General features: G+C 40.6%; 1 protein-coding gene across 3 annotated transcripts in view; it reads left to right on the top strand.

The window, feature by feature from the left end:
• Window positions 1-6,498: 6,498 nt before the first annotated feature.
• The window catches only part of PXYLP1 (2-phosphoxylose phosphatase 1), a 52,911-nt gene continuing 32,622 nt past the window's right edge, over window positions 6,499-26,787 (top strand). The window contains exons 1-2 of one of the 3 annotated variants that reach the window (XM_032193538.1): window positions 6,499-6,532; window positions 22,811-22,942. In XM_032193538.1, coding sequence (XP_032049429.1) covers window positions 22,864-22,942 — 79 coding nt within the window. In that variant the 5' untranslated portion in view covers window positions 6,499-6,532; window positions 22,811-22,863. Of the gene's footprint in view, window positions 6,533-7,826; window positions 7,850-8,362; window positions 8,402-22,810; window positions 22,943-26,787 lie in introns of those variants that run through there. The other 2 variants (XM_032193539.1, XM_032193540.1) reach the window with 2 other exon arrangements.

The raw sequence follows: 26,787 nt of genomic DNA, 5'->3' as shown, positions 1-26,787 counted from the left end.
GTTCTGGAGGACTATTCTAAGCTCTTTCTTTTCAGAAGCTAATCCTGGTGGAAAATTACCAAATGGAGCTTTAAATAGGTGAAATGATGAGCCAACCAAATAGCAGATGTACCAGAATGGCAGAGGTGGGTGCTGTCTCTGAGGCTGCTTCTGTCTCACAGCCCTACATTGCTGGTTACTAATCCACGAGGCAGAGCAGGGTGATTTAAGAGCAAAGGTTCTTAACATTTAATTTTGCTTTAAAGCTGTTCTGCAAGAAGTTGTCTGTCAAGTCTCATGGGATATTCAAATTTAAGATAGGTATTCAGAATAACACTTTTTCATCAAAAGAAAAACTGGTTATCATTGTAATCAATACTCTTTAATGAGATTTTAGATTATAGCAAAAACTAGAGTTTGTGTCACTTGTTTTTGCTCTCAGATGAGTGTAAGCTCTTATTTAAAACTACTTCAAAATGAATTATGATTGGGAGCTCTTTGATCTGAACTGATGTATGATGTGCCATAAGATATTATGCCAAAAACAAACAAACAAAAACCACCGAAAACCCAACAACAAAAAAGTCATTTTAGGTTTCTTTCTAGTGGCACTGAGTGAAACGAGATGTCATTCTCATGCTGTGTCTTTTGCTAACGTGTCAATGCTGAAACAATTTGGCTACAAAGAAGATTGCCGAACGTCTGCAAAGTGGAAACAGGTGTTTTGTTTTGGGAGGAGAAATCAGCAATGCATAATGTGTGTGTTTTCTTAATGTACTTACAGTCTATTTATATTGTGCACATTCTTCCATGAGTGTGGTCCCATGAGAACTTCCTCTTTTAAGAAGTTCAGCCCCACATACAAGTTGTGGTTTCTGCTGCTTGCAGAATTTTCTCCATAAAGAAATGTCAAGAAACTTTTTTCTTCAAAATATGACACCATGTTTTCACACTTAGCAAAAGCACAATTGGGATATGATGTGCAATATTGCCGTTTGGTGATATTGAGCACCAAAACTATCTCTGGTAGGTAGCAGACTGTATTGTTGTCAAGACTTGATTAAATGGTCAATGTTACTTTGACACGCCCTGACAACCTCTTGTGACCACATAGGGTCCTACTGAGATAAGATGCAAACCTGCTGGGACAAAATGCTTATATTTTAATCCCATGATTGGTACGTGCACAGCTGCATGGCAGTGGGGAATAGAAAAGGAAGGAAGAGTAATGTAATGGGCCAAAATAACTGTTGAAGTTGTATTTGTTCAGAGGTCCTGATCTGTTTTTGAAAATCCTGCAACTAAGTCATCTGGACTAAATCCACTTAGTCATTTGCTAGTATATATTATGTATATGTTGATACTCCAGGAGGTTAGAGCCATGTGCAAACAGCAGACTTCCATTCACTCTGAAAAATAATAAAAAATGCTTTCGTTATGATGCTATCCAGAGGAAAGGAGAATATTGTCAAGTACAGCCAGATAAGGAATCTTCTGCTGTGTCTGTTTAACACCACCTAGAAAAGATGTAGAATTTGTAATTATTATTTGAAATTTAGTCAACCAGTTAAAGACTAGAAGAAAGAATAATGCAATGCATGGTAATATTCCTAGTATGTACTGTAATTTCTGATTGCTTGATTACTGCTGAAACTGATGAGGCTGAGTGTGATGTTTTTATCAGGAAGTTAAGCCTGAGAGTAAGAGATGAAAACATTACATTTAACATGAGCACAATATACTGCCAAACGGCATGTTTGATTCCTGAATCGAGTGACCCCCTGCAGAGATAATTTACACGCTGTAAAGCCATATATGTAGAAATGCTGAGGAATAAGATAATAGGCAGTCTCTAAAGAAAACCAAAGCTGCTGTAATGCAATAGAGCAGTTACAGAAATGTGGGTGAGTCACTTTGGCACCGTATCCAGACCAATGGTTACGACATGATTAAAAGATTCCTAAAGATCTGATGAGACAGACTGAGGTAATTTAATGGGTAAGAATGCTGGCATCCCTGGGAGGTTATAGAAATAAAACGTCAAAATATACGTGAGTCATCAAGGCATTCAGAACTGTAAAACCAGGGATAAGTTTGTTCAGGCACGGGGTGGATATGTCATGTGGCGCTTGAAATGATGCAGAAACACGCACAAAGAAACTGAAAAAGATGACATCAGATTTCAGATATGTGGTAGCAAAAAGCAGGCATAAACAACTGTTTTCAAATGGGTTTCTTCCCAGAACTGCCAACAGTTTCTTAAAATACTTAAGAGCAGTAGGAATGAGACACAAGGCATCTCAGTCTGTAATTAGCAAACTGAGAATTGTACTTCCTTAAAGAACTGGGTATTGTCAGAAGCGACCTTTTGCTAGATGGAGAGTAAGAACTTTGTAAAGTATTCAGGAATGTAGCTGAGAAATGCAGCCACAGCCATAGTCAAACAATGGAACTGAAGGAAAGATTCAGACTGCTGAAACTCTTGTGTTTGTTCATTTTATTTTATTTTATTTTTTTGAAGTCTAGAGCCTCGAACCACTACAGTGCAGAAGTTGAATTGAAATACCCTATTCAAATATTACTTCAGATAAAATATTCTCTCACAGTTCAAATGTACTGTAGCTTAGAAGTGGCAGAAACCCTCTTTTATGAGCAAAACTGACTGTAAACTTGTCTGTGGAGCGGAGGCATGCCTCTCTCTCTTCCCACTCACCTGCACTTTGGTGCTGTCAGGATGTGAGACCAAAGCTGAAGTTTTAATACACTCTGCCTCTGGTAGATGTTACTGGCTGAATTCAGTCCTAGCAGATCTCTAGGTGAAGGTACCTTATGAAACATTATGGTAGGGGGCACAAACACAGGACACAAACTGAACTCCTGTTACAATCACATGAATGTGAAAAGCAATAGCATGCCAGCAGTGTCTAGATGGGAAGAATGGGGATAGCTGTAGCAGGGAGGATTCTGGTTCCAAGAAGGAATGAAAGCTTTCTTGTTTGTTTGTTTGTTTGTTTTAAAGATTCTATCCCAACAAATTTAATATATGAATGGTAATTTAATGATAGGTCAGAAATGCCCAGGGATGAATGAAGGTAGAGGTGATTAATGGTTTTTTTAAAAAAAAAAAAAAAAAAAAAAAAGGCAAAACAACAAAACCAAACACAAGCTATAAAGTTCATAATCCTGTAAGACTTAAAGTATTTTGCTTTGAAACTTGTTGCTAGAACAACCAATGTTGGCATGTGAGGGACATTTTTTCTCCATTTCTTTCTTTCTTAGTTTACCTGGTTTCTGTATTAGAAATAAATACTGGATATTTATAAGCTTCATGTCAGGTTTCTTGCTAATCATTATCAAGGGGCACCACTAAACTGTGCCTGCATCGCAGACCTAAAGTGAGTGACACACAGAATGAAAGTTTAGGACAAGTACAATTGCTTGAGTGATTTCTAAGAACAAGCCAACTTCCTGTTTGTGATTTTAATTAGATCAGTGCCATGAATCAGTCATTTCTCATTAAACTTTGTTATTTAATTTGCAGTGTTCTTTGCATCATGCTAGGAAACCTAAAACACAAATCTTGGATGTGAGGTACATCAGAAAAAGTTTCCAATCTGGTATGCTTTAAACACGCAGTTACAGTAAAATGATTCTGAGATGAGTATCACTTACGCTTTCCTTTTAAAATAGCATGAAATTCAGTGTTGCACTTTTAAAATGTCATTTATTTATATACTGCTAAAATTCGAGTGTACTGTGATCACCCTGTCTTAACGTGCTAAAATGTTATCTACAGAGGTATCTTTCCTAAGGACAGCTAAGATGATGAAGCTATAGGGACAGATTTCAAGCTGAGATGCAGCTATTAGTTTTCTCTTCATCTCTTCTTTTGGATATCCACTGAAAATCAGCACTGTAATACAAAAAGTTTACTGGCGTAGCAATCCTCATGCTTATCTCCTCTTCCGAAGCCCTTGCTAGAAGACTGAAGAGGTATTTTTCAACAGAGTTCTTTGTGAATTCCATCTTGGGAAGAGGCTGGAAACACCTGTAATCGGTGTAAAAAAGCCTGATAATCCTATTTGGGGTGGGTGGGGAAGGGGTGCTTTTTTTAACCTCTCAACAGACTTCCTTTTAATTTTTGTATGCATTGCTAAATTCTTTATATGCAGTAGATTGTTCGCAATTGTATTTGTATCTGTGGAAAAGGGGTCTGTTTTCCCATGCCTGTTTCTAATCCTTGTCTCTGGTGGTAACATGGACAAAAAGAGAAGCTCATGAAATAGAGAATAAGGGGACATGGGCCATAGGCAAACAAAATAGTTGGAATATACTTAATCCTGCAGTATTTTAGGAAAATTAGGATCAGGAGCTTTAAAATTTAAGTAAACCATAAAATTAGTACTGTCCCCTTAGATGATGGGACTGCATTTCACTGTGACCTATCCTCTGTAATTCAGGCTGTCAATTTACCTCTTGGGGTTGAGGTCAGAGAGTGCCACTGCCATGTTTTGACCACACACAGTCGTGGATGTTAGTGAGCTCGCAGTTTGTGTCCATACATGCTCACAGCTGCAGTTTGGTTAATGCACCTTTTTTTTTGTTTGTTTGTTTGTTAATTCATAGTTAATTCACTCTATTGTAAGGGTGCCTTAAGATATTTGCAAAAGAGCAAATTCTGATGATACGAAATACTATTTGCACTATTCGAAGATATGGATTTATAATAGTATGTATAGAGAAAGTAGATCCAGTAGACCAGAATACCAGGTGAAGTGATACAGCAGGACTGTGCATAACTCCAAGCCTACTCCAAAGATAGCAGTCGCAGTTGCTCTGTCCTGTGAGTATTCAATTCCTCCTCTACTTTAATCCTCATAAAATCCACGTGTACGACATTTCTGCAGAGAAACTTTCAAGATATTAGCAACTTTGAGTACATATAGTCTTTTATATAATAAATAATATTAAATTAAAACATAATATCTGGCAAAGTTAATTTATTTTGTATATATAGACAACTGTATTTTATTCTTCAAAGCAAAAATGTTCTGTGAAGAAAATGAAATCCTTTTGTCGCAAGGAAAACAGATTGACAGTTTCTAGATTTCAAATCCTTTGTGAATTGCACTTTGTTCTGGGTGGTGGTGGAAATACATGTACAACTGTAGGGGCAAGCATTTGCTGTCATCATAAATCATTGTTTCCATATGGAGATGATTTTTCTGTAAAGCATGTACTCTGCTTTCTGGGTAAAGAAGGCCAAATTTCTTTGTGGTAATATTGGGCATTTTGCAATCCTGCAATGCCCTACAGTGATCTAGTGAATGGTAGTTGGAAATCTTACTGCTCTGCAGCTAGGGTCCCATGATTTCTCTTCTTCTCCTCCGTGAAACAGTTTTGTTCAGATTGTTGGCACTTATTTTATTCAAAAAAAAAAAAAAAAAAAAAAAAAGCCATGATGATGCATTAGCTCTAAACTGGTGTGATGCTGCTGGCTGGAAAGAACGGCAGCTTCTGTGTACGTGCTGAGCACCTGCTGGTTAGCAGGCCACTGCCGTGCTGCTGCATGGCTCTGCGTATGGTTTATAAAGGGTGGCAGGAGGGAAAGGCTCGGGTCTTGTGGCCGTCCAGCTGCAGGTCAGTTTCTGCAATGCTGTGCAATCTGTTGGTCAAAACTCCCTGAATTCCTATGTCCTTTCCTAGAAAGCAGGAGGGTGGAGAACCTCTGCGCACAGCCAGCTGCAGTCACACCAGTGGCAGATGTACCAGTCCAGCTGGAAAAAACACGCCAGGTCTCCTTGGTAGGCACGTTGGCCGTAGGTGCACGGTGTCAAAGAGCAAATCTGGCACGGTGCCTGTGTGGACAGGGCTGTGACCACAGGTCGCTGTGACCCAGGAGTAGAGGGCAGGTGGGTAAGCGGTGGGAAGCTGGCAGTGGTACTGGGGGCACTGGGCAGCGTGTGGCCCTCCTGCTCGCCATGGCATACAACAAAAACCCACAGCAACGTGGTTCTGCGTCTATGTGTCGGGGGAGCATGAAGGGGCTTGGGGCACTCCCTGCATCTCTACCATGCGTTTCAGAATCTGTGGTAGGGACGGATGAAAAATCGGTGTATTGGAAAGGCGCTCAGCCTGTAGGACTACATGAGCACCCCTCCTGGCGGACAATCCGCGTCGGGGAGGGGGAAAGCCTGATGAGCCGGGAGCTGCCTTCGCTGGCAGTGAGCACCGGGTGAGTTCCGAGGAGCCTTCCCTCGCTCTCCCTCGTCCATCTCCTCACTGCCGGCCACACGGGTCCCCGCCGGCAGCAGCCATTTCGCCGCCTGCCTCGGGCCCGGCCGGGGGCGCCCCTCAGCGCCGGGCCTGGCGGAGCGGGGAGGGCCGGGCCGGGGGAGGGCCGGGGGCAGCCCCGCGGAGGGCGGTGCTCGGCGGAGCCGGGGCGCGGGGCGGGCTGCACAGCCCCAGCCCCAGCCGTGGCGTGGCGGCGGGCAGCGGCCCCGGCCCCGGGACGAGGACGAGGACGAGGAAGAGGAGGTGGCAGCGCGGGCAGGTCAGGGGGAGGCTGCGGGACGGGGAGCCCGGGCGGCTCCGCTGTGCCGGGGAGGGGGCTGAGCAACTTGTGCGGGTTTCTCTCTCTCTCTCTCTCTCTCTCTCTCTCTCTCTCTTTTTTTTTTTTTTTTTTTTTTTCTTTCTTTCTTTCCCACGCTGGTTGTGTTCAGTGTGCTCGGCAGCGAGCCTTGCCCTCGGACGTGCCTTAGCCCCAGCACGGCTGCTCCCGGGGGCAGCCCCCAGCCCCGGGGCACGGGCGGGCTCCGCGTGTTGTGCTCCCACACCGGGGGCTCCTAGGCCCTCGCGCTAAAAAAAAACATGTCTGTGAAAGTGTTTAGTCGAAAATGATAGAAAGTAAGTGGCTCAGCGGCGTGTGCTGTAATCCCGTGACCTGAATTGCTGGCCCGGTTGCTCCAGGTAAGGGCTGGGGCACGGCAGGAGGCTGTGAGCGCTGCCCCGCTCACACTCGGTTGTGTCTGGCGCTGGGGCCTGCGGTGAGCATCTCATCGCCCTCAGCCCCGACATCTGCTGTGCTGCACGTTCCGCAAATACCCGTCTGTGTTCATGAAGAAACTCCAGAGTAAGAGGATCTGTCCCTGACTAACTGCAAAAGCTGTCACATACAATAAGTTATTGTGCCAGTATTACGATAATAATGGGATATTAAACCAACGCGTTTTGGCAATAAGTCGCTGTAATGCTTATGCCCTGTTTTGACGTCTGTAGACGGAGGATTTGCTCAGGCAGACTTTGTAGTGGGAGGGTGTGAGTGGGATGAAAGCAAAGCTGCTTAATTTTAATCTTCTCAGAAAGGTAACTAAAAGTAGCGCGCGCAGTTAAAGCACATATGTTCCTCTCACTAGTGGCTTTTAATTGTAGTCTTTTAAATATTTTATGTAAACTTAGCAGTGCTGAAACATGAATTTTTATAAGATTCACTATGCACTAAAACAGCTCCCCCTGTTCAGCAGGAGCCTGCTCTCGTGAGGGGCTGACAGCGGTGGCGGTAGGGACCTTTGTGCAGTGGTCTCCAGCCTGCTTAGACTTTTTGCACTTAGTTACGTTGTTTCAGTTTTGTAGTTATGACCTCGCCTTTCAGTAACCACATTCTTATTTCTATCATGCTTTTATTAGCTTAAAAAGTGGGCATCTTGGAATGAGCAAACACACAACCAGTGCTTCAAGGTGTGCAAGATTACTGACTCCCGTGAAGTTTGCTTTCTCCAGTGGCTTTGCACTAGGGGCTGTGTTCTTGCTACTTCTCCCTCGTGACCTCCTTAGACAAAGGAAACCATGAGCATCCTGTGAGATTTCTAATGTAGGTCTTTGTTCCTTCTCATAACCTCGTATGAGAGCTTTGAAATTAGGTTGACTTCTTTGGGATGCTTTTCTTGCTGAAGTTGCAGATTTTGTTGTTGTTCTTAAAAGGCCTTTTTTAATTTATAAAATGCTTGTATCTTAAGTGTATCTGCATTTTATTGCTCAGTAGATGAATGACAGATTCATGTAGTACTAAGAGTGGCTTATATCTGGATTTATGTTCAGGTCTGGTTGCATATTCTCTTCCTCTTCCCAAGGTTTTTATTCTAATACAAAAAACACTTGCAGTTAGCATGCAAGAAACCTCCACTGTGACATGCATGTTGCTGACAAACATGCATCACAGAAGTATAGGAATGAAATGCTAAGCCACCTACTAACATGTGCTTCATGATTTAGGTATGATTTGACTTAGGGTTTATGTCAGATGCTACAGAGGAGGTGGTGGTGCTTTGGTTGTTCAAAAGGGTCAGGAGGAGCCTGGAAGCTCAGCTGTGTTGGCAGGGTCTTGACCAGCACAGAGAAGTGCTGCAAGACGGCAGCCTTGAAGGTGAGGAAGGATTTGTTTAAAGAGGATGTCAGTGGTTCAGTGGGGTTTGTTTCAAAACTGTTTAGGCAGGAGGTTAGATTGGAACAGTGTTTGAGTGTAGCTGTAGTCTTGACTCGCTGTGAGAAGAGTCAGTAAGCGAGCAGTGCACTGATTCGTGCTTAGAAGGTTGTATTTAGAAATAAGCTAGCTTGAGTTTGAAAATAAAAGCTTAAATTGTGTTGAAAAATGAGAAGGAATGACAAATGCCTGGGAGGAGGCTAGAAAAGTAAATTCCATACAGGATTTCTACTTGCATGATTTTTAGGTTTGTGGTAATTTAACTGGAATTGTACTAAAATAATGTACAAAGATTGTGCTGTAAAACACACTTTGTCTTTTGAAATGATTTTCAGAACGCCTTCTATGATAAATGCAGACTCTAGTATGGTATAAATTGCACAGAAGTATAAATATAAATGGAAACAGTTGATTGTAAAGCTCCGTATTGGATGATGATGGCTGAAGGTTTATGTCGAACTTTCCAGAAAGATATCAGAAATGTGATACAGACTGTGACATGCTTCATGTTCTGTTAAATTCAGGCTGTGCTTTGATGAAATCTGAATGGAGTCCCCTTAAGCAAGCGTTTGGTTTTGTAAATCATTCAGGGCAGGAAGTTTTTAATTTTTTAACAATAAAATTTCCTACTGAAAGATATATATGGGTTTTATATCTCTACGGGAACATGTGAGCTTTGACCACATAGCTTGCTTTGTGGCATTGGGTGTATTTTAGCATTCAAATTAAATGCACTTGTTTGTCTGGAAGGTACTGGGGGGGTCTCTGGTTACAGCTGGGTGAGATTTTCTCATTGAAGAAACAGAGTGGGAAAGGGTGCTGTTAGAATCACCATTTCTGTATGATTTTTTTTTTTTTTAATCAGATAACGTCATTTTTAGTGTTCCCAGTCAATGCCTGAGTCATAAAATGTAATGGTTGGTCGTGAAGAGCCAAAAAAAAAAAAAAGCATTGTTGTATTGTGCAGTGCTATAATGAAATAGGAGCCTTCGTCAGGAGGGCTACAAAGGTGGGTGATAAATGTGTGATTATCACTGAATGGTGCTGATGGTAGGGAACAGTTTCAGAGCAAGATTGACAGGCTGCTTCGTATTGATTAAAAAGAGATAAACTGGGCACTGAAAAGCTACAGAATTGGCGTATTTCTTGCACATAACAGATTTTTGGAAGCTGAAATAATTAGGCTTATTTTTTTTCGCTGCTTGATAAAGACTTGCTCAGAAATGCTGTTCAGACATAGTATTCAGTAAGTGTTTTCCAGCTGTTTCATCCATAGTTCTTATGACACCATGAAACTTTTCATGTGACAAGAATGAAGTCAGTTTCCCCCAGAAAGCTGTCAAATGATAAATGTCTTCCGTTGAGGGGAAAAAACAAAACACCATAACTTTGACTCCACGTCCCCTATAAGAAATTCCACACTTATGCAGTGGAATAAACTGTACTGTTTTCGTTGGTTGATACTCTGAAGTGATTTTAAAAAAAGAGATCCTGTGAATATCATGTGTATTATGTTGTCAAAGGTTACTTTAAAAGGACAAGCAATATTGACACGCTACCTCTCCATATTTTTTTATGCTTTGTTCATCTTCCTCACATTTCTGGCTGTTGTGCTGACTAGCTAATTGCTCTGGAGGTAGCGCAGGCAGGCATTTCTGCCTGTGAAGACTTTGGGTTACCTTCGTGAGAAGCTTCTGATGGGCCAATACATTCTGAAATAAACTTCCTGGAGCTAAGCAACAAAAGTGTTTGCGATCAGACTTCCAAATGAAATGCTGGGACGTAACGTTTAACGCCAGCACTGTTTACCTAAGTCTATTTTTATGTTTCCTTTTGAAGGAATAACCAGCCTGCCCACACCGTTGTGCTCAGGCTGTCTCTAACTGTAAGATGACGTGATCTCAGGGTTAATTTGTGCTGCTGCCATGAGGACTGGGGAAAGAACGGGTGTCCCGTCCCACCTTGCAAAGCAGCACGGCAGCGCTCCCAGGATGATGCCTGCGTTGTTCCTCATTCATCTGCTCAGCACCCAGGCGAGTTGGCAGTTATATGGAGTGTTGTGGGGAAGAAGAGGAGCAGGAAATACTGAGTGTCCACTAATGCATGTCTGATAACCATTCTGGGGTTAGGTTGCAGGAAAATGACTAAATTGCTGAATAAAGTCCTAGTCCTTTTCTGTCAGTATGAGCTGAAACAGACCCAGGTTGAAACCAGGCCCAGTATAAGATCATCTGGAAAGAAAAGAATAAGGAGAGACTTGGGAGCTCGGGTCTTATCCTCAGATCTAACTTGAGCGGCAGGGCAGATATGCAGAGGAAGGTACTTTCCTTCATAAAAATACCATCTCAAATGTGGGGTAGGATGAATCAGACCTGGTGTGGCAACATAAACTGCTTCCTCCACTTAGGAGCTTCCCAATCTAAATCTCTTATCTGATCTATTTATTCAACCTGACCTCACTGGTTGATTGCAATTAGCATTGAGTGTATCCCCACAATGTTTTCTCTCAAAGTTAGGGCCAGGAAGAGGTTTCTGCAGCAGCTTACAAACCCTGCCAGGGGGAGATGGGTTCGTGTCCAGAGCGTTTGATGGTTCGTATTGGAAATGCACGCAGAGGGCAGCATTACAGTAGGCAGGAGAGTTGCTCAAACAATTAAAGCTGTGAACGATAAAATATTAACTAAAAAAATAAAATAAAATGGATAACAATTAAAGTATGTTAACTGCTTTGCCTCTGTGTGCTTTTTGGAGCTGTAGTGTTATCTGATCAGCCACTGGCTGTGATCTGTGTCTGATTACGATCTATGCTCATACAGTTATGAGCATATGGTATACCACTTTAAAATTAAAAATCATTAAATTCTGGTGCTATTTTTTAAGACTTATTTAATTGTGTATGTTCTGGAATGGTTTTGCTGTCAATTAGGATTCAGTTCTGGCTTGGAGCCATCAAAATCGTAAGGTTTCTTTCAAGTTCTATAATAATGTTGAAAAAGAGTTGCTCGGTTTCCTTTAAGGAAGCACAAACACTTCCTTTGTTTTTGTTTTTACTTTCCCTGCAGTTCAGCAAAGCAGAAGTGCATGACCTATTGCTTGATGGGAAAAGGAATAGGCATGTGGTGATACTGCTGAGGAGGTTGTCTAAGAGTTGGGCTTATGACAGGTTTTCTGAGGTATTCAAATTTTGTTAAGTGGTAGGACAGTGACTTAGTTTCCAAGCAAAAAGAGCTAGTCAAGGCCAGGTCAAAGCATGTATAGAGAAGTTTGCCTGAATGGAAGCATCTCTCCAACTAAGGTTTTAAACGGGTCAAAATTAAAACAAAAAGTCAAGGATACCTCATCCTGGAAATATTTCATGCTCTCATATATTTGCTTTTGAAACAAGGAAACCGAATGAGACCTAATGGAAAACCAAAGTGAGGAAACTCAATGGTTCCTGAAAGGAATGTGCAAATGAGAGAAGAGATGTTAAGCTAGCAGGGGAATTGATGTAGTGTTTTAATTACTGATGATTTGGGTGAGCTATCAAGTCTGATTTGTAAAAGGAGGAATGGTTTATGTTCCAAAGTTATTTAAATACTGTTTAATGCTTTTTCATTTGGCAGATTTGGTTTTAGACTGGATTATATAGATAGATTTTTAACACAACAGCGAGGCTTCTCTGATTTGAAAGAAAGTAGCCCATGCTATATATCATGTTCAAAATGTAGCTTAAAATCTGCATCCTAAATGCAAAATCTTATCCATCTTCATGTTATTTGGTGCATTCTGAGCAATGTGGGAGATAGGGGTGTTTTTTCCTTTTGAATGAAGTGATCTTTCTCTGCCATCATTTTGGCAATCAAAAATGTGTAGATTCCTGAGAACTAGGGGCCTTGTGTGTTGTTGTTGTTTGTTTTTTGTTCGGTTGGTTTCTATTATTATTAATCATTTGGACAGGTTTGTAGCTGGCACAGCATAAAAATGGATAGTCCTGATAAGTTGAGGGAAAGAGGGTTTGGGAACAGAATGCAAGAGATTTTGGTTCTTTGAAGTGTTTAGAAAAGAAATGCAGATGGCAGCAGCATGTGTTTGTTTTAATGCCATTAATAGAGAACGTTTTTTTCCTTATGGTTTGATGCGAAGAATATGTTCTGAAAATCTTTTATCTATAGCAGAGAATCAGTCTGCTACAAATATGTTTCTTTATAAAGCCTGTCCTCAAAGCAGTGGTCAAAGGAAGACTAGTGTGGCTTGGAGAATGTGATTTTTTTTTTTTTTTTACTGGTGTGCAGTTCCTCTGTGTAGCTGGAAAGAAAACAGTGTGTTTTCTGAATGTCTCTGATTTGCTGTGGAAGGGTATGTCATTAATGAGCTTTCTGTGATGCTTTTTCCTGTTATTTGGTAGGCTTTGTTCTTTATTTTACCTGATAGGAATGTAGCAAATCTGTATTTTGTGTTCATTATTATAACAAGCTAACGTATACGTCCTATTTAGTTCAGTTGCATTTTTTTCTGTTCAAGTGCATAGGTGTTAAAGCCTGAGGGAGTGTGATTTTTTTTTTTCTTCTCATGTTAGTAGAAATTGATAATACAGCCACTACAACTTAAAAAACAAAAACGCAGCAGTGCAACTTGATTGTAACAAGGGCTGTAATGAGGGCATGTTTGGCTTTAGCCTGGTCTTTGTAAACTGTGAAGCAGAAATAAAAACAGTAGTAATCCTCTCCAGCATGTTTTCGTCCCTGTGTTTTGGTGTCTGCCTTGGTAGAGGACTAGTTTAGAAAGAAGGCCAGCAAGATAACATAGGTATGTTGTGTGGCATCATAGCATTTGCCCCTATTTAAAGCTTGGGTCATACTTAGTGCTCGCAAGCAGTGACATAAGGACTACTTAAACTCTTGTGGTCAGCAAAACATTTTTATTTAAGGCAATCTCTTGGGATCTGTTTCCTAATTTTGCACGTAATTTTTTTTTTTTTTTTTTTTTTTTTTTTTTCCAAATAACCAAGAAAAGAGAAATACTGTGCAAGAAGTGTTACATATGCCTTGGGTACAGGGACGTGCTGTATATATGAACCATGGTAGGTGGTCCCTGGAACATACACATACTGACAGGCTTGAGGTTGCCCAAAGCCAACTAGCAAGGGTGAAAAAGTAATCAGTCGGGATCAGTCGGGTGGGACTTGGAAATACCTGGCTGTCCAGGTGTTGTAAAGGGACCAGACTGGAGGGAGCAGACCTGGGTTGCAGTGGTGTGTGGCACAATGAGGGCCTCTGGAAGACAGCCCCGACGGGAAGAACTGCACGGCACCAAGTAAAAGCCAAGGGGCTCCTCTGCACGCCTGATGAAATATGTGATCAGCATGACAGCTCGGGAGGGGCAGGCAGCGATCACTGGAGAAGTCAGTGCTTGGTCATCGTCCACGTGTGTGCATCTCTGCTGAAGGAGCTCCCAGGGGTGCCGTGTCCCCCCTACCTGCCTGCTCCCCTTCGTGCGGAGCTCCACAGCGAAATCCTGCTGGCTCTCGGCGCCCTGGAGGGAGGTGGGAGGGCTGAGCATCAGGGACTAACACGAGTAACTAAAAGCACTCGTGGAAAATGGGAAAATAAATGAGCTGGCAAGCATAAATTTTGATGGTGACCATTGCTTCATCCTGTGATCTATGCGGATGTCTAAATCTGGCACAAAGTAAGGAGACATAAAGGAGCCTACAGACAGAAACACTTACAGAATGTGTAATGCACTCTACGAGCAAGCCTGTTTTTCTCATTTGTTTACTGCCAGAGCTAATTTAGACTCTAATAAGTTCCTCCAGGCATGTGCACGTCATCTCTGTGTCACGGCTGATGGGAGCAAGCGATGTTCTTTACAGAGAGAGTAGCAAAGCTGGTAGGAGGAAAAGCCCCTGCTGTCAGTATGCTGCTAGGGCCAGGGCACGAAGGCAGCGAGCTGTCTCTGTGTTGGGTTGTTACAAGGGGAAGTGGTCTGGAAAGAGGGGAAAGGAGACTAACATATATATACATATGTATATTTTGTGGGAAGAACATGTTGAGATGACATCTCAGTTGCAGCTCTTCAGAACTTCTTTGATATATTTACTGAGCATTTTAGGAATAGCAGAGAGATCGGAGAAGGAAAAGGTAGTATTGTTGCACTCTGCTTCCCTTCATCATTATGTTAGCTCATGTGTTTACTTGCTTTCTCTTAGTAATAGTGCTAGTGATTGCGCAGAAGTAATTGCAGTGCTGATATTCTTTAATGACCACATGTCAGAAATGATTGTGTTAGGTCTTACAAAACACTTTCAGTGTTCAAGTGTTTTAAGGTGCAATTTTGAAGCATTGCTGAATAGAAGGGATGTATTTACAAGTCATGCAGATCACATTTCTTCAAAAATGCCTTGTTTGGATTGTCAAAGGCATTTACTTTTAGAAGTGATCCCTTGTAGGATGGGTAGTGGTCAGAGTACAGGGGAGGTAAATGAATACATCTAAACTGTTCTGTGGAAGTGTGAAAAAGATAAAATAATCAAATACTTAATCATCTTTTTGTGCTCTTTAACAGTTCCCACACATTTTTCAGTTTAACTTTGTTCAAGAAAACGTGGGCATGATTTCATCAGAAAGCTGATAGAAGTCTAAGCCTCCAGAAACAAGGAGATCCCTGTCTGCAAAATAAGTCAACTTCCAGTGCTGGGAAACCCATAAAAGATAGTTGTTCTAAGAGAACATTACGTTAGCTGCAACATTCACGTGCTAAACAGAACTTGAATGTAGAAGTCTCTGCATGGCTGTGTTTATATTCAGTTTTAAAATTTTCATCAACTTGGAGGCTCAAGTTTAAATAAAACAAATGAATTCTAAAGGACTTGGACCATCAGAAATTAAATGCAAAGTTAAACTGTACGGAAAACTTGTTCTGCTTGCACCTGTAGGGAACTCACGCTGGTGATTTGAGTAGGACAGAACTGAAAGGCTGGAAACCACCCTTTCAAGGATGTACTCTGGCTGTAACCCAAAAACTGCATTCCCAGAATTAGTGGTAGAAAACTGTATGACAGTCCTGCTCCAGTCTGAAAGTTTTGAGACAGGTTTGGAGATGCTATATAAAATGTTCATTGTTACATGCTTGTGTACCTTGGCGTTTAAAAGCTAAGATTTGAGAGTCCAGTGGACCTTTTATTTTGAGAGCAGGATATAATCTACAAGGTATAATCAAATTGCAGTACGAGCAGTAGTCCCTTCATCACTTTGAATGCAAAGCAGCTCTTCTCGATTATAAAATCGAGTGGCATACAGGGTGTCTTTGAAGTCTGTGACTTTTTTTTTTTTTTTTTGACATAAACAGCTTTTGGGAATATGCTTTTCTGTCTAACAAACTACCCTTTATGCTGGCATTGTACCAATGATGAGTTAATTATGTTTATGTGGTTCCGTGGCTTCATAAAAATATTAAGATACTTCTTGATAAATGCTTCTGTGGGAACCAGAACTGCTGAAACCTGCCTGCCTACAGCTTGATGTCTCCTGTTGCTCCATCACTAGTTGGGATATTGTGACACCGTGTCTGGTGAACTTTCTGAAACTTGCAACAAAAATTAGTTTTATGTCTCTTTCACTTCTTAGCCAATCCTGTTACAGCATCTTTTTTTCTCCCCTAATCCAGCCTTTTTTTTTTTTTTTTTTTTTTTTTTTTTTTTTTTATATATAACCTTGAGTATTCTATTGAAAAACAAAACAAAACCTTGGTATTTGAAGTTGATATTGGTTCAGCCTGAATGTTTGGTTCTCAAAGTTACTGGCTAAGTGGTGGTTATTTTGAAGGGGAAGAATGTGCAGTGTAGGAAATCAGCCAAAAAAATATATATATGTTTTTTCTTTAAAGAAAGAAATCTGTTCTATTTTCTTCCCACTTTTTCATCCTGCATCCCACTCCCCAGCCCCCTGTTTCTTTCTTCCAGCCCCAACTGGAAGGAATGGAGAATCCAGCCATATATATATATGGTGAATATATATGAATACGGCCATATATATGGTGAATAACCACATATATATATATATATGGTGAATGGTATATATGTGGTGAATAACTTTGTTCTCAGCCCCAGCTCTGCCAACGGGTTTACCCTGAAACAGAAAACCCTGAGGGAGAAGGTTTTGAGGAGTGGCTTTGGGGTGACTTTAGACAGACAAAAGATCACGTTCATGTAGGAGCATACGGAGCAGTCTCTTCATCTTAAAATGTTGCTTCATTAGCCTACAGGTTCTTTTTGATGTGAGACAGCCTGGGGTTTCCTGGGATATTTCTTTATGGTGATGATGGATTGTCTCTTAGTTACTTATTGTTCCATCCTTCCTTCTCTCCTTCCCCACTTTTTTAATGCTTAAAACACAGTAGACAAATTATTTTTTATAAACAAATTTGTGCACGAAGATGATTGTATCTCTCATTAACCAGTTAAAGTGATTTCTTCCCCTCAGAAAAGCATCATTCTTCTGCCTTTCCCTCACCCCTCAAGCTTTCCCTCTAACTCGTTAATACCAGTTGAACTACTGGGAGAGAGACCTTCGAAGCAGTATTTTCAGCCTCATCAAACATAGTTATTGTGGCAGTCCCAGCTTCCTTCAGTCTTTCAACCCTTGGAGCTGAGCAGTGGAAGTAGTTTATCACACCTAGGATTTTGGAGACTTGAAATCTCGATTCCTTGGGCTGACCTACCACCTGCTTCTTGTTTTCAGATGCTTGCTACTGCTCTGTTAGTTCTAAATCTCTTCCAGCTGAGCTTTTAGATGCTTGAAGTGATGGAGTTTTTCAGTGGACCACCTGTATCTCGGCTCTACAGCAAAGGGAAGGCTTTGAAACTGACGCAGATTTACTTACACAGTGAAAATAATGAGTTCTGTATAGAGGGACAAAACTTATTAGAGTAAGAGCTCTGTTTGATCCTTTCGCTTTAATGAAGTGAGAGCTTGTGTTGGCTGCTCTGACAGACTGGGCAGTGCCGCTGTGCCTTTTTCAATAGCTTTCAAGAGTCTCACGACCAGATGTGTCAGCAGGAGAATTTTAGAACTGAATAGTTAAGGAAGACACTTGGAATAGGAGAAAAGAGAACTTTAGATGTAGATATTTTAATTTTCTAAATACCAGAAAATGTTAAACTTGAGTAACTGAAACAGTAGCTAAAATGTTAAGCAGCTCAAAAATAAAATTTTGAAAACATTTCATAGGTAACAATTACTCTGCACGTATTAAAATGTGGCTGTACACTCCTTTCTGTTTTGGAGTAGTACATGTTGTGTGTTTTTTTTTTTTTTTTTTTTTTTTTTTTATCCTGTCTTTCCTTCTCTTTTATTTTCTATTAGGGCTCAGCAGGCTGCTGACCTGTTTGTACTCTCCAGCAAGTTCTGTGTTTTCTGTGGTTGCTTACTTCCAGTTTAAGTCATGAGGTGGGCTAACATGAGTAACGTTACCAAGCAGGTTTTACTTAATTTTATTAATGATAAATGATGCAACCAATTTCTCATAAATGCTTTTAAAAACTTGAATACCTGCTTTGTTGTTGTTGTTTTTCCTGGTAGGAAATGAAGGATTATGATTAACAATATTGCAGGTGCTAGCTTTGTTCCTTCATGATGCTGTGCAAAATGCAATGTCAGTGGTGCAGGAATAGTAAGTCCAGTTTAAATTGCTGAAGTTACAGTCAGCTGCAGGGATTTTGTGAGGGTTTCCTCAATGTGACCATTACAAGCACGAAAAGCTAAGCAGGCTGTGCTGACCTCAGCATTGGTTCTGCTGAGTGTCCTGTTCCTTCTCTCCTCTATTGCTTTTCCTAGATATTTGTAGCAGTGGTGGATTTGGTCATAACCACAAGATACCAGCCACTATTTTTCATTTCTCCAGGACAAAATGAAAAACCAAAAGCAACAGAAAATAGTCCTCTGAATCACCAAAGAAAAGGTTTGGCTTGTGCCACTTGCTTACTCAGGTATTTTTTGCAGCTTCTTATTTAAGAGCATGAAGTTCTTCAGCTGTCTGAATGAACCAGAAATCCAATGTTCAGGCAATTAGTAGATGACAAATATACTGCCTGGTAGTCAGCTGCCAAATGACTGGGGAATAATTGATGGAACATCACTCATTAATGTGAAAATAAAGGCAGCAGTCTTCATTATAATTGTGTCTGGAGCTGTCACCTTCATTTTGGATTCCTTCAAAACAGGGCTTGTGTTGGAAAATAAATTGCAGATGTAGAAGAAAGATAAAAGATGCATTAAAAAACAATTACAATATAAAAAACTCTCAAGTTGATTGTAGTCTTCTGCAGTATAGAGGCATCATACTACTAAGTGTGTCCCTGTGTTCTTCCATGAGTTTTTCTGAAGCTATCTATGAATGTTACTCCAAATCAACTTTATGTCTGTAGGCTTTCTGCTTTCCCTGGTAGGCTGTATAAGTGTGCAACAAAATACACTTGTATCTGTCTTCAGTGTATAGTTAGGTTCAGACTTAGTGACTCCAGAAAAGGAAGACAGCATTATTTCTCTTTGCTGTTTCATTGCGACCACTTTTGTTTGCTTGTATTTCAGTGGTGTGTCATTTTGATGTGCCATATCACATAAATAAAGTGATTCTATTGGGGCAGGCTTTGAAGAGTGCTATTGATTATTTATGGAGACATGCTATTTTAATCAAATCAATTTTTTAAGCTGTCATGGTGATTCAGTGTAATAATGTGCTTGCACTTCATGCCATGTAGTAGGTTTGCGTTCTAGATGGATACAGATAATTTAGAGGACATAATAGTATCAGTACATTGGTATGGGAGTTCAGGAACAGTGGTTTAGTGTCACATCAGACTTCACATGAGCTTTGAAAGCATTAATCTTATAAGTGTTTTCAGAGCTTGACCGAAAATAATCAAAAGAGAGAGCTTGGCTAATTAACCCTGAAAAAAAAAAAGTCTCTCTGCTTTGCAGCCAAGGCGGTGCCGGGGTGGGAGGTTGCATGTGGAGCACCACGGGGCAGCGCCCTGCTGGTACCAAGCTAAGTGGGATGGCAGCTGCTGGACTGGGGAGCTGCGGGTAAGTCGAGGCCTGGCCTTTAATTGAAACGCTGTTTTTGTCCCTGTTTGAGTGTGCAGCAGCTAGAGCCTTACATTAGAACAGGTTTGGCGTAGTCTTGTGAAAGTAGGTAAGGGTTGAGGGTGCTCTAAACGCTGTGAGTCATCCTGGCGTGCTGTGGTAAGCTGAGACTTTTGGAATAAGTTGAAAAGCAAAGAAAGTCCTGCAGGTAGGTAGGTTTACTGCAAAAGGGGCCTCAGAAGTAGCAATTATCTGCCTTTAGTTATAGGGTGTTTTCTGAACAACTACTCTTCAGAATATCTAGGCTGCTTATGTATGTCATGCTTACAATTAGCGTTGTCTAAATAAGCTCTGGCTTCTGTAGGGCTTCTTTATCCAGACCTACATTCTCTCTTGAGCAGAAGATCCTCGCCAGAGGTGAATATCAATCAGTGCTTTCCTGGCATGTTGCAGAAGCCACTGCCTGGGTTGTCCTCCAGGTGCAGAGCTCTGCCAGTTGCAGCAGCGTGGTGCAGCCACCCCTGAAAGCAGCAGCTGCTTGCTTAGCTCTGCCAAAAGAGCCACGGCCCATAGCTGGGAGCAGGAACGTGGAGCTGTCAGATGCTGATAAAACTGACCTTTGAGTACCAAGAGCTCACAAGGGGACATGGCGAGACCAGGGCACGACCTGCACTCTGGCCTGTGTGCAGAGTAAATAGATCAATGTTTTCCAAATGTCATGTTCGCAGCAGATGCTCTGCAACACACAAGCCTCTGGTTATGTGCTAGTATGTTCTGTGAAGACCCAAAATGTGGTCTGCTGTGTGGCTTCTTTTGTGATCAGTCTGCGTAGGAAAAGAGGTTTTTTGGGGAGGTAAGATTGGTTCTTTTTTTTCTCCCCTTCAGGCTTTATTTATTTTTTTTTTTAATCTTATCTTCCCTCTTATGATATGCTTCCAAATGCTCCCATCGCTGGGTGCAATGCCTGCTGTGCTGTCTTCACTCTTAGCATTTGCTGTCCTGTTTTACCTGGGAGCTCCTCGGGTGCCAGCACTGAGGAGCAGAGGCTTCAGGTCTCAGCCTTCTGTACGCTCACCTTATTCCTGGCAGTTTGATGTTACCAAGTGACAGCTGATGACAAGTTGTATTGACAGGCTCTTATTTAACAATCACTCAACAGCAACTGTTCCTTCTCCTAATGAATTGGAACACAGCATCTTCTAACTCAGCAGGCCAAATATATTTAAAAGGAAAATCTTTCTACCTTGTTAATAATGTCTTAACTATTGCATTATTACACAATTATAATAATAATTATATTATTGCGATATAATGCAAAATATTGCATTTTAATGCAGTTCTTAATTGCATTAAAACTAAACGTTTTGAAACTTCTGATCTTGTGACTAGATTGAAAACTAATTAAACACTTAAACTGTTTTGGCAATTAGAGGTGTTACCCCTTTTCCTCCTGATTTGTGATCTTCCCCTTTTATGGAAGTTCTGTTTGTGCAGTGGCTGTGTTCCTGTGCGTGGACTGTGCACAAGAGCCCTTGTTCGTGAGAGCTTTTTAATGTTTTACCTTCTCCTCCTGTCTAAGTCTAATTTTGCCTTTTCCCGTGGTTCCCCTTCTGTTCTCCCATCTGTTTGTTTTAACTGCTTCATTCTCTCCTAGTGTTCTGTATTCACCAAGCCCCTTATACCTTCCACCCTTCACAGCTTTGTTTAGTTTCAGTGGCTTAGTGCAGTTTAGATTCAGCATACCTTTCACTGAGATGTTCCCCGATGAGCTATGATTTAGTGAAACTGACACTGCTAAAGTCATTCCTTCTGTCTCTTTTTTGACTTTTCTTTTATTACGGCTTGCACGTGCCAACTATGGCGCTCTTGGCATTTTGGAAAAATACTGTAATAGATCTGGTTTCTTACTTCTCATCTCAGAACCTCCAGTTCTTTCAGTTTTTCCAGTTTGCAAAAGCTGTGAAGATAGTTCTCCAAGTAAAATGAGACAGGGACCTCAATCCAGTAAAATGTACATGTCTGTAACATCTCACCACTAGTGCCACTTCTTTCATTTCTGAAAGATCACTGCTTACACTCTGGGTCCTATTGCTTAATACTAAGGTAATAATAATTGCTTAATACTAAGGTATTGCTTTGGCTCAATGCATAGATCAATAATTCTTCTTAGGACTAACCACAATAGATAAAACACGAAATTCAGTCATTCAGGAGACATTTTCAAATACTAATGAGAAAAATCTTTGGAGTAAAGTAAAAAGTTATTTTCTGTCAACTGATTTGGATGTGCTGTCATAAACAACTCAATTCAAAGGACCCCAGAATCTCAGATTTCATGAACATGCTGTCAGTATTAGGAAAAGGCATCTTTCACACATAAGAGCATCTCACATCCCTTTTTTTTTTTCCTTCCCTTAAGACAAAGAGGAAGAGGAGAACCCCAGCACCCCCCTCTTCCTTATATGGGACCATTTTCCAATAGAAAATATGTGCATGTCAAAATAGAGCACCTCAGCAAATTCTGTGCGCTTTACATATTTGGATATTTTCAGGAGAGGGTGTTTTATTTTGTTTGTTTGTTTTAACATTTGCAACAAGTTAGTTGAGTTTTGAAGTGTGCCTAAATATCTATTGATATGAAATATATTATTCTGATCTTCATCAAAACAGCTATTTAAAAATATTCCAGAATTACTGAAGGTGTTATTCCTAAATTGATATACTTTTCTATTCTCTGTGTAGTGCTACTGGCAGTTTTTTCTTAGTTTTTATTCTATTAAATAAGAATTGTGAACTTTGTAAAAGGGCTGCCAGTTAGAGAACCTATTTTTTAACCTTTATTTAAAAGGGAGATGGGATGTAACTTTTTAATGTTATGGGTTTTTTTTGTATGTTTTGTTTTCCCTTGCAATAATTTAACAAAACTTCTCTTGACAGCCCTTAGGTAGAAATGTTCTTGTTGTGAATTGCTCTCTTTAGGGGTAAGAGGCTTCTGTTAATTGTTGCCAATGTTCTGATATGAGCATTAACCCTGTGTTAGCAAGAGAAAAGAATCTGATGGGAAAAGACAGAGTCTTATTTACTTGGAAGTTTTGCACTGTGGAAATGTAATTTCATAACTGGGTCAAGACAACTTCTTGATGCTGTTGTTCGCAGTTTGAATTGGCTCGTGTTTGCCTTTAAGAAGTAACTTGATGCCGTCAAAAGGCTATTTGAATTTGCTTTGATTTAGCTGATACTCCCACATCTGAAGTATATTTGCCAATGTTTTGTTGTTTGTTGTTTGCAGAAATTGTTGACACGTGAAGATGAAACCATGAAGAGAAAGCAGAACGAATAATAATGCTTTTCCGAAACCGTTTTCTGTTCTTGCTGGCTTTGGCAGCCTTACTTGCCTTTTTGAGCCTCAGTCTACAGTTCTGTAAGTGTGTCCTCCTTGTCTTGTCTGCATCTCTCTGTGGATGTGTTTTAAAAAGTAGCCATGCTTACATGTCACTCAAGCATTTTTTTGTGTATTTAAATACTTGTTTTCAAAAATAGGAAAGCAAATGTAAGAATTAAAACAGTTTTGTGTGCCATGTAGGGATCCATACAACCTAGAATCTTTTCAAATAAGGCTATTTCAGAAATTCTTAGTTCTGTAGTGCAATTAAGTAATTGAAAGTGTCTTAGTCCTTCCATGAAATAAAACCAAACACATTTGGGTAAAACTTGCTGCAATTTGTATTTTATATTGCATCAGCCTAGACAGGATTGAGAAAACTGCTGTGAAAGAGGTTGGAACTTCTCCTTATTTGTGCCCTTGCATTGGGAAACTTTTAACAGTTGAATTGGCTTATCCGTAGGTTTATTTAAGAAAAGATGAATCATGGTCTCTGCTTCACATGAATTAATCATAGATCAATCCAGAGGGTGGTCATTTGCTGATAAGAGGGCTGGGGCACCTCTCCTATGGAGAGGCTGAGGGAGTTGGGCTTGTTTGGCCTGGAGGAGAGAAGGCTCCGGAGAGATCTTACAGCGGCCTTCCCATACCTAAAGGGGGCTGAAGAGAAAAAAGAGAGCTGGGGAGGGAGTGCGGTGATAGTACAAGGGGGAATCGCCTTAAACTAAAAGAGGGTAGCTTTAGATTAGATGCTGGGAGGAAATTCTTTCCTCAGAGGGTGGTGAGGCCCTGGCCCTGGCCCAGGCTGCCCCATCCCTGGCAGTGTCAAGGCCAGGCTGGATGGGGCTGGGGGCAGCCTGGGCTGGGGGGAGGGCCCTGCCCAGGGCAGGGGTTTGGAACGAGATTATCTTTAATGTCCTTTCTAATCCAGACCATTTTATGGCTTAATTATCTGATTTTAATGTAAGAATATTTTAAAGCTCTGTGAGCCTTCTACCAATCTATATATAGATGTATATATTTTTTTCAGTTTGCATAGAGTGAGTAATTTCCTGGCTTGTGGCTAAAAAAAAGAGATTACTTATGATTTAGTTTCTTCTGTGTATATTGAACAGTTTCTTTTTCTTTCTTCCTATTTAAATACTAAAAAAGGAACAAAACAACAACAACAAAGAAAACTTTGATTTTGTTACTATCTTTTTTTTGTCTTTAAACTCGTTTGCATGTAATACAGAAACCTGTGGCTCCAAATGGCTTTTTCAGCCTCCTGTGAGTACATGCCTTTGGGTCTGAGTGTAGCTTGTTTTGCTGCAATCAGTTTAGGCTCTTTATAGCTAAAGCCTGGTATTGTGTGCTTGATAAGAATTGTGTGTAGAGCTAAGGTCTTGGAGGAACTTCAGCTGAAATATGAAACTGACTTTTTCACCAAAATGAGCTTTTTTTAGAGAAGGAGGTATACAGGAGAGTAAATTACTTTTGATTGAAAGAGCAAGTTAATTTTCCAATTAATTAGGAGATAACGTTTGTGCAAGAGGGATTCCAGGAGCTAAAGAAGTTGGAGGAGTGCTTTAAAAAGCACTTAAGCTACAGCAAGCAGGCATTGCAAAGCTTAGGGCCAATACCAAAATGCATATAGAAATTTTTACAAAATGAGAGCTGCAGTGCAGGCCAGCAGGGACCAGGTAGTTTAAGTAGCCTAATATTTTAACTCCTGCCAACTTCAGCTTGTAGAGATGTTAATTTAAGCTTGTCACAAAGGCCATCTCCAAAGCCAAGGCAAAATTCTCTTCTATCACAACCACCAACAAAATTGTTCAGATTCTGTGAGTTCGTCATGATCTGCTTTCAAATAAATTATAGCTGTAAATTTTTATACTCCTCTAATTTATTATTCCTAAATAATATATAAATATAAATAAATATGAATAAATTATTCCCAAATAGTATTAAACTGAAGAGATACTTGATTCTGAACTAGAGCTTTTGATGAAACAGAAATGCAAATATTTAAGGAAATACTTGTAATACATTGTCAGTGCAAGCATGGTTTCAGTTCTGCCTCACAGCAGAAGTCAGTATGACTGATACCAGTATGTAAAACTGATGCTTCGATAAAAGTGACCCAAGTACTAGAACATAACCCACATGCTGATTCAACAAAGCAGTAATCACTACCTGAGAAATTTCAGAACGTTGTTAAGAAAACTTACTGCTGCTTTAAATTCAAACTACTTGTTGTCTCACTACATACTTAGTAGATCTGTATTTACTATTTTTCTTCTTCTTAGCTATTGTGAGGTCCTTCCTATTGAACATCTTCCCTTGCACTGAATCTGTTACCCTAAGATAACGCAAATTTCAGAAGTTTGTTGATTCTCACTGTTACGCAGTGTGGTAGTAATGTAGTCTTGTTTCATGTAGAAAGTTATTTTCTGAAAGCAATGTGCTTATTTTCTTTTTCGTCAGACTGTAGAATTGAGTTTCCAAATTCTGATCCCCTCCAAGCTTCCTGATGCAAATTTTGGTGATGTTGCTTCGTAATTTGAGTCAGATCATGGAATGAAAATGAATCAGCATAGAATGGCTATGATATGTGTGTATAATGTGTAGATATGTATATGTAATATAAGTTTCATTTTCATTATGTGTATATAATTTTCATATGCATATAATATGAAAATGAGAGTTCATACATTTAGACTTTGGAAAATGCCCCACCCATGGATGATGGGAGCTGTCTCTTGAAGCTTTTGGTATGGGAACGAATGTTCTAGGCTGTTGTGAGCTTGTGATTCTCTGTTAGCAAGCAGCACACAGGTTTGACGAAGAGGGCTGGTTGTCTTAAAACATGCTACTGCTTTCCGAAGAAGAGAGTGTTGAAAGTGTTTCTTCTTCCACATCCTAACTTTGTTTAGAAAAGTGAAACAGTAACATAAATGCATGATTGCATAAGTGGGACATATCTTCCTTAATTTTTTTTTTAACCTTCTGCTGTAGGGCAGAGCCTAGCTCCTGTATAAACATGATACCTTTTCCTTCTTGTCCATACCTAGAACTGAAGCAATTTGAAGCCAGCCCTGTGATTTGTGGCTGATTCTGCACTGAAGCAAGCAGGGAATGCCCAGGTTCAGAGGGTTTTCCGTAGGTTCCCACTCAGTGTCACACACAGAGCACGTGGGGATGTCTGACAAGATTACTATCTGCTTGAGCTGAAAGGGTTCAGGCATTGCTTGCGGCACTTGGCAGCCCAGTACTTCAGGTCAGGCGAAAATTGATGCTGGTTTACTTTAATAGACTGTGTTGCAGAAGGTCTGGAGCTGCTTCATAAGCAGCGATTTCTGCAGCCACGATGAAGTGGAGATGATGGGTGTCATACATGTCAAGAGTCTTAATGCAAGTCCATCCGTCCTTGTAAGAGCAAGTCCCAAGGCAGTTGTTTCAGGGCTAATGATTGTCACATCTGAAGTTTATACAGAAGGAAGACAAACAGCAGGGAAAACAACTGATACTGGACATCAGAGCCTTCAATACTGGTAGGCTGGGGCAGACCCAGGTCACTTTGCTTCCTGTTTTCATGTTTGTTTCTAGACCATTTCTTTTGTACAGTGGTTTCTGAGTTCTGGTCTAAACTAATCTTCTTTCCTGTGGTTTTCCCATGGCTGGTGCTCTATGCAGTTAGAGCATGCTCTCTACTGGTGCTTAACTTACAGGGTAGACCATTGAGAAAGCTTCCTCCAAATCTGTTTTGAGAGTAGCCAACGGTTCTGAGTGCTGTTGGTGTTTTGCCCCTGTAATAGTTGCAGTGGATTGACACGAACCAGTTGTCAGTGCCCCCTGTTACCAGAGCAGAAGCTGTCCTCTGCTTTGTGTCTGGAATACGGTGG

This window comes from Aythya fuligula, chromosome 9 (genome assembly GCF_009819795.1).
Source record: "Aythya fuligula isolate bAytFul2 chromosome 9, bAytFul2.pri, whole genome shotgun sequence".
In the NCBI taxonomy this organism is placed as follows: domain Eukaryota; kingdom Metazoa; phylum Chordata; class Aves; order Anseriformes; family Anatidae; genus Aythya; species Aythya fuligula.
This window is presented reverse-complemented; position numbering and strand designations above follow the sequence as displayed.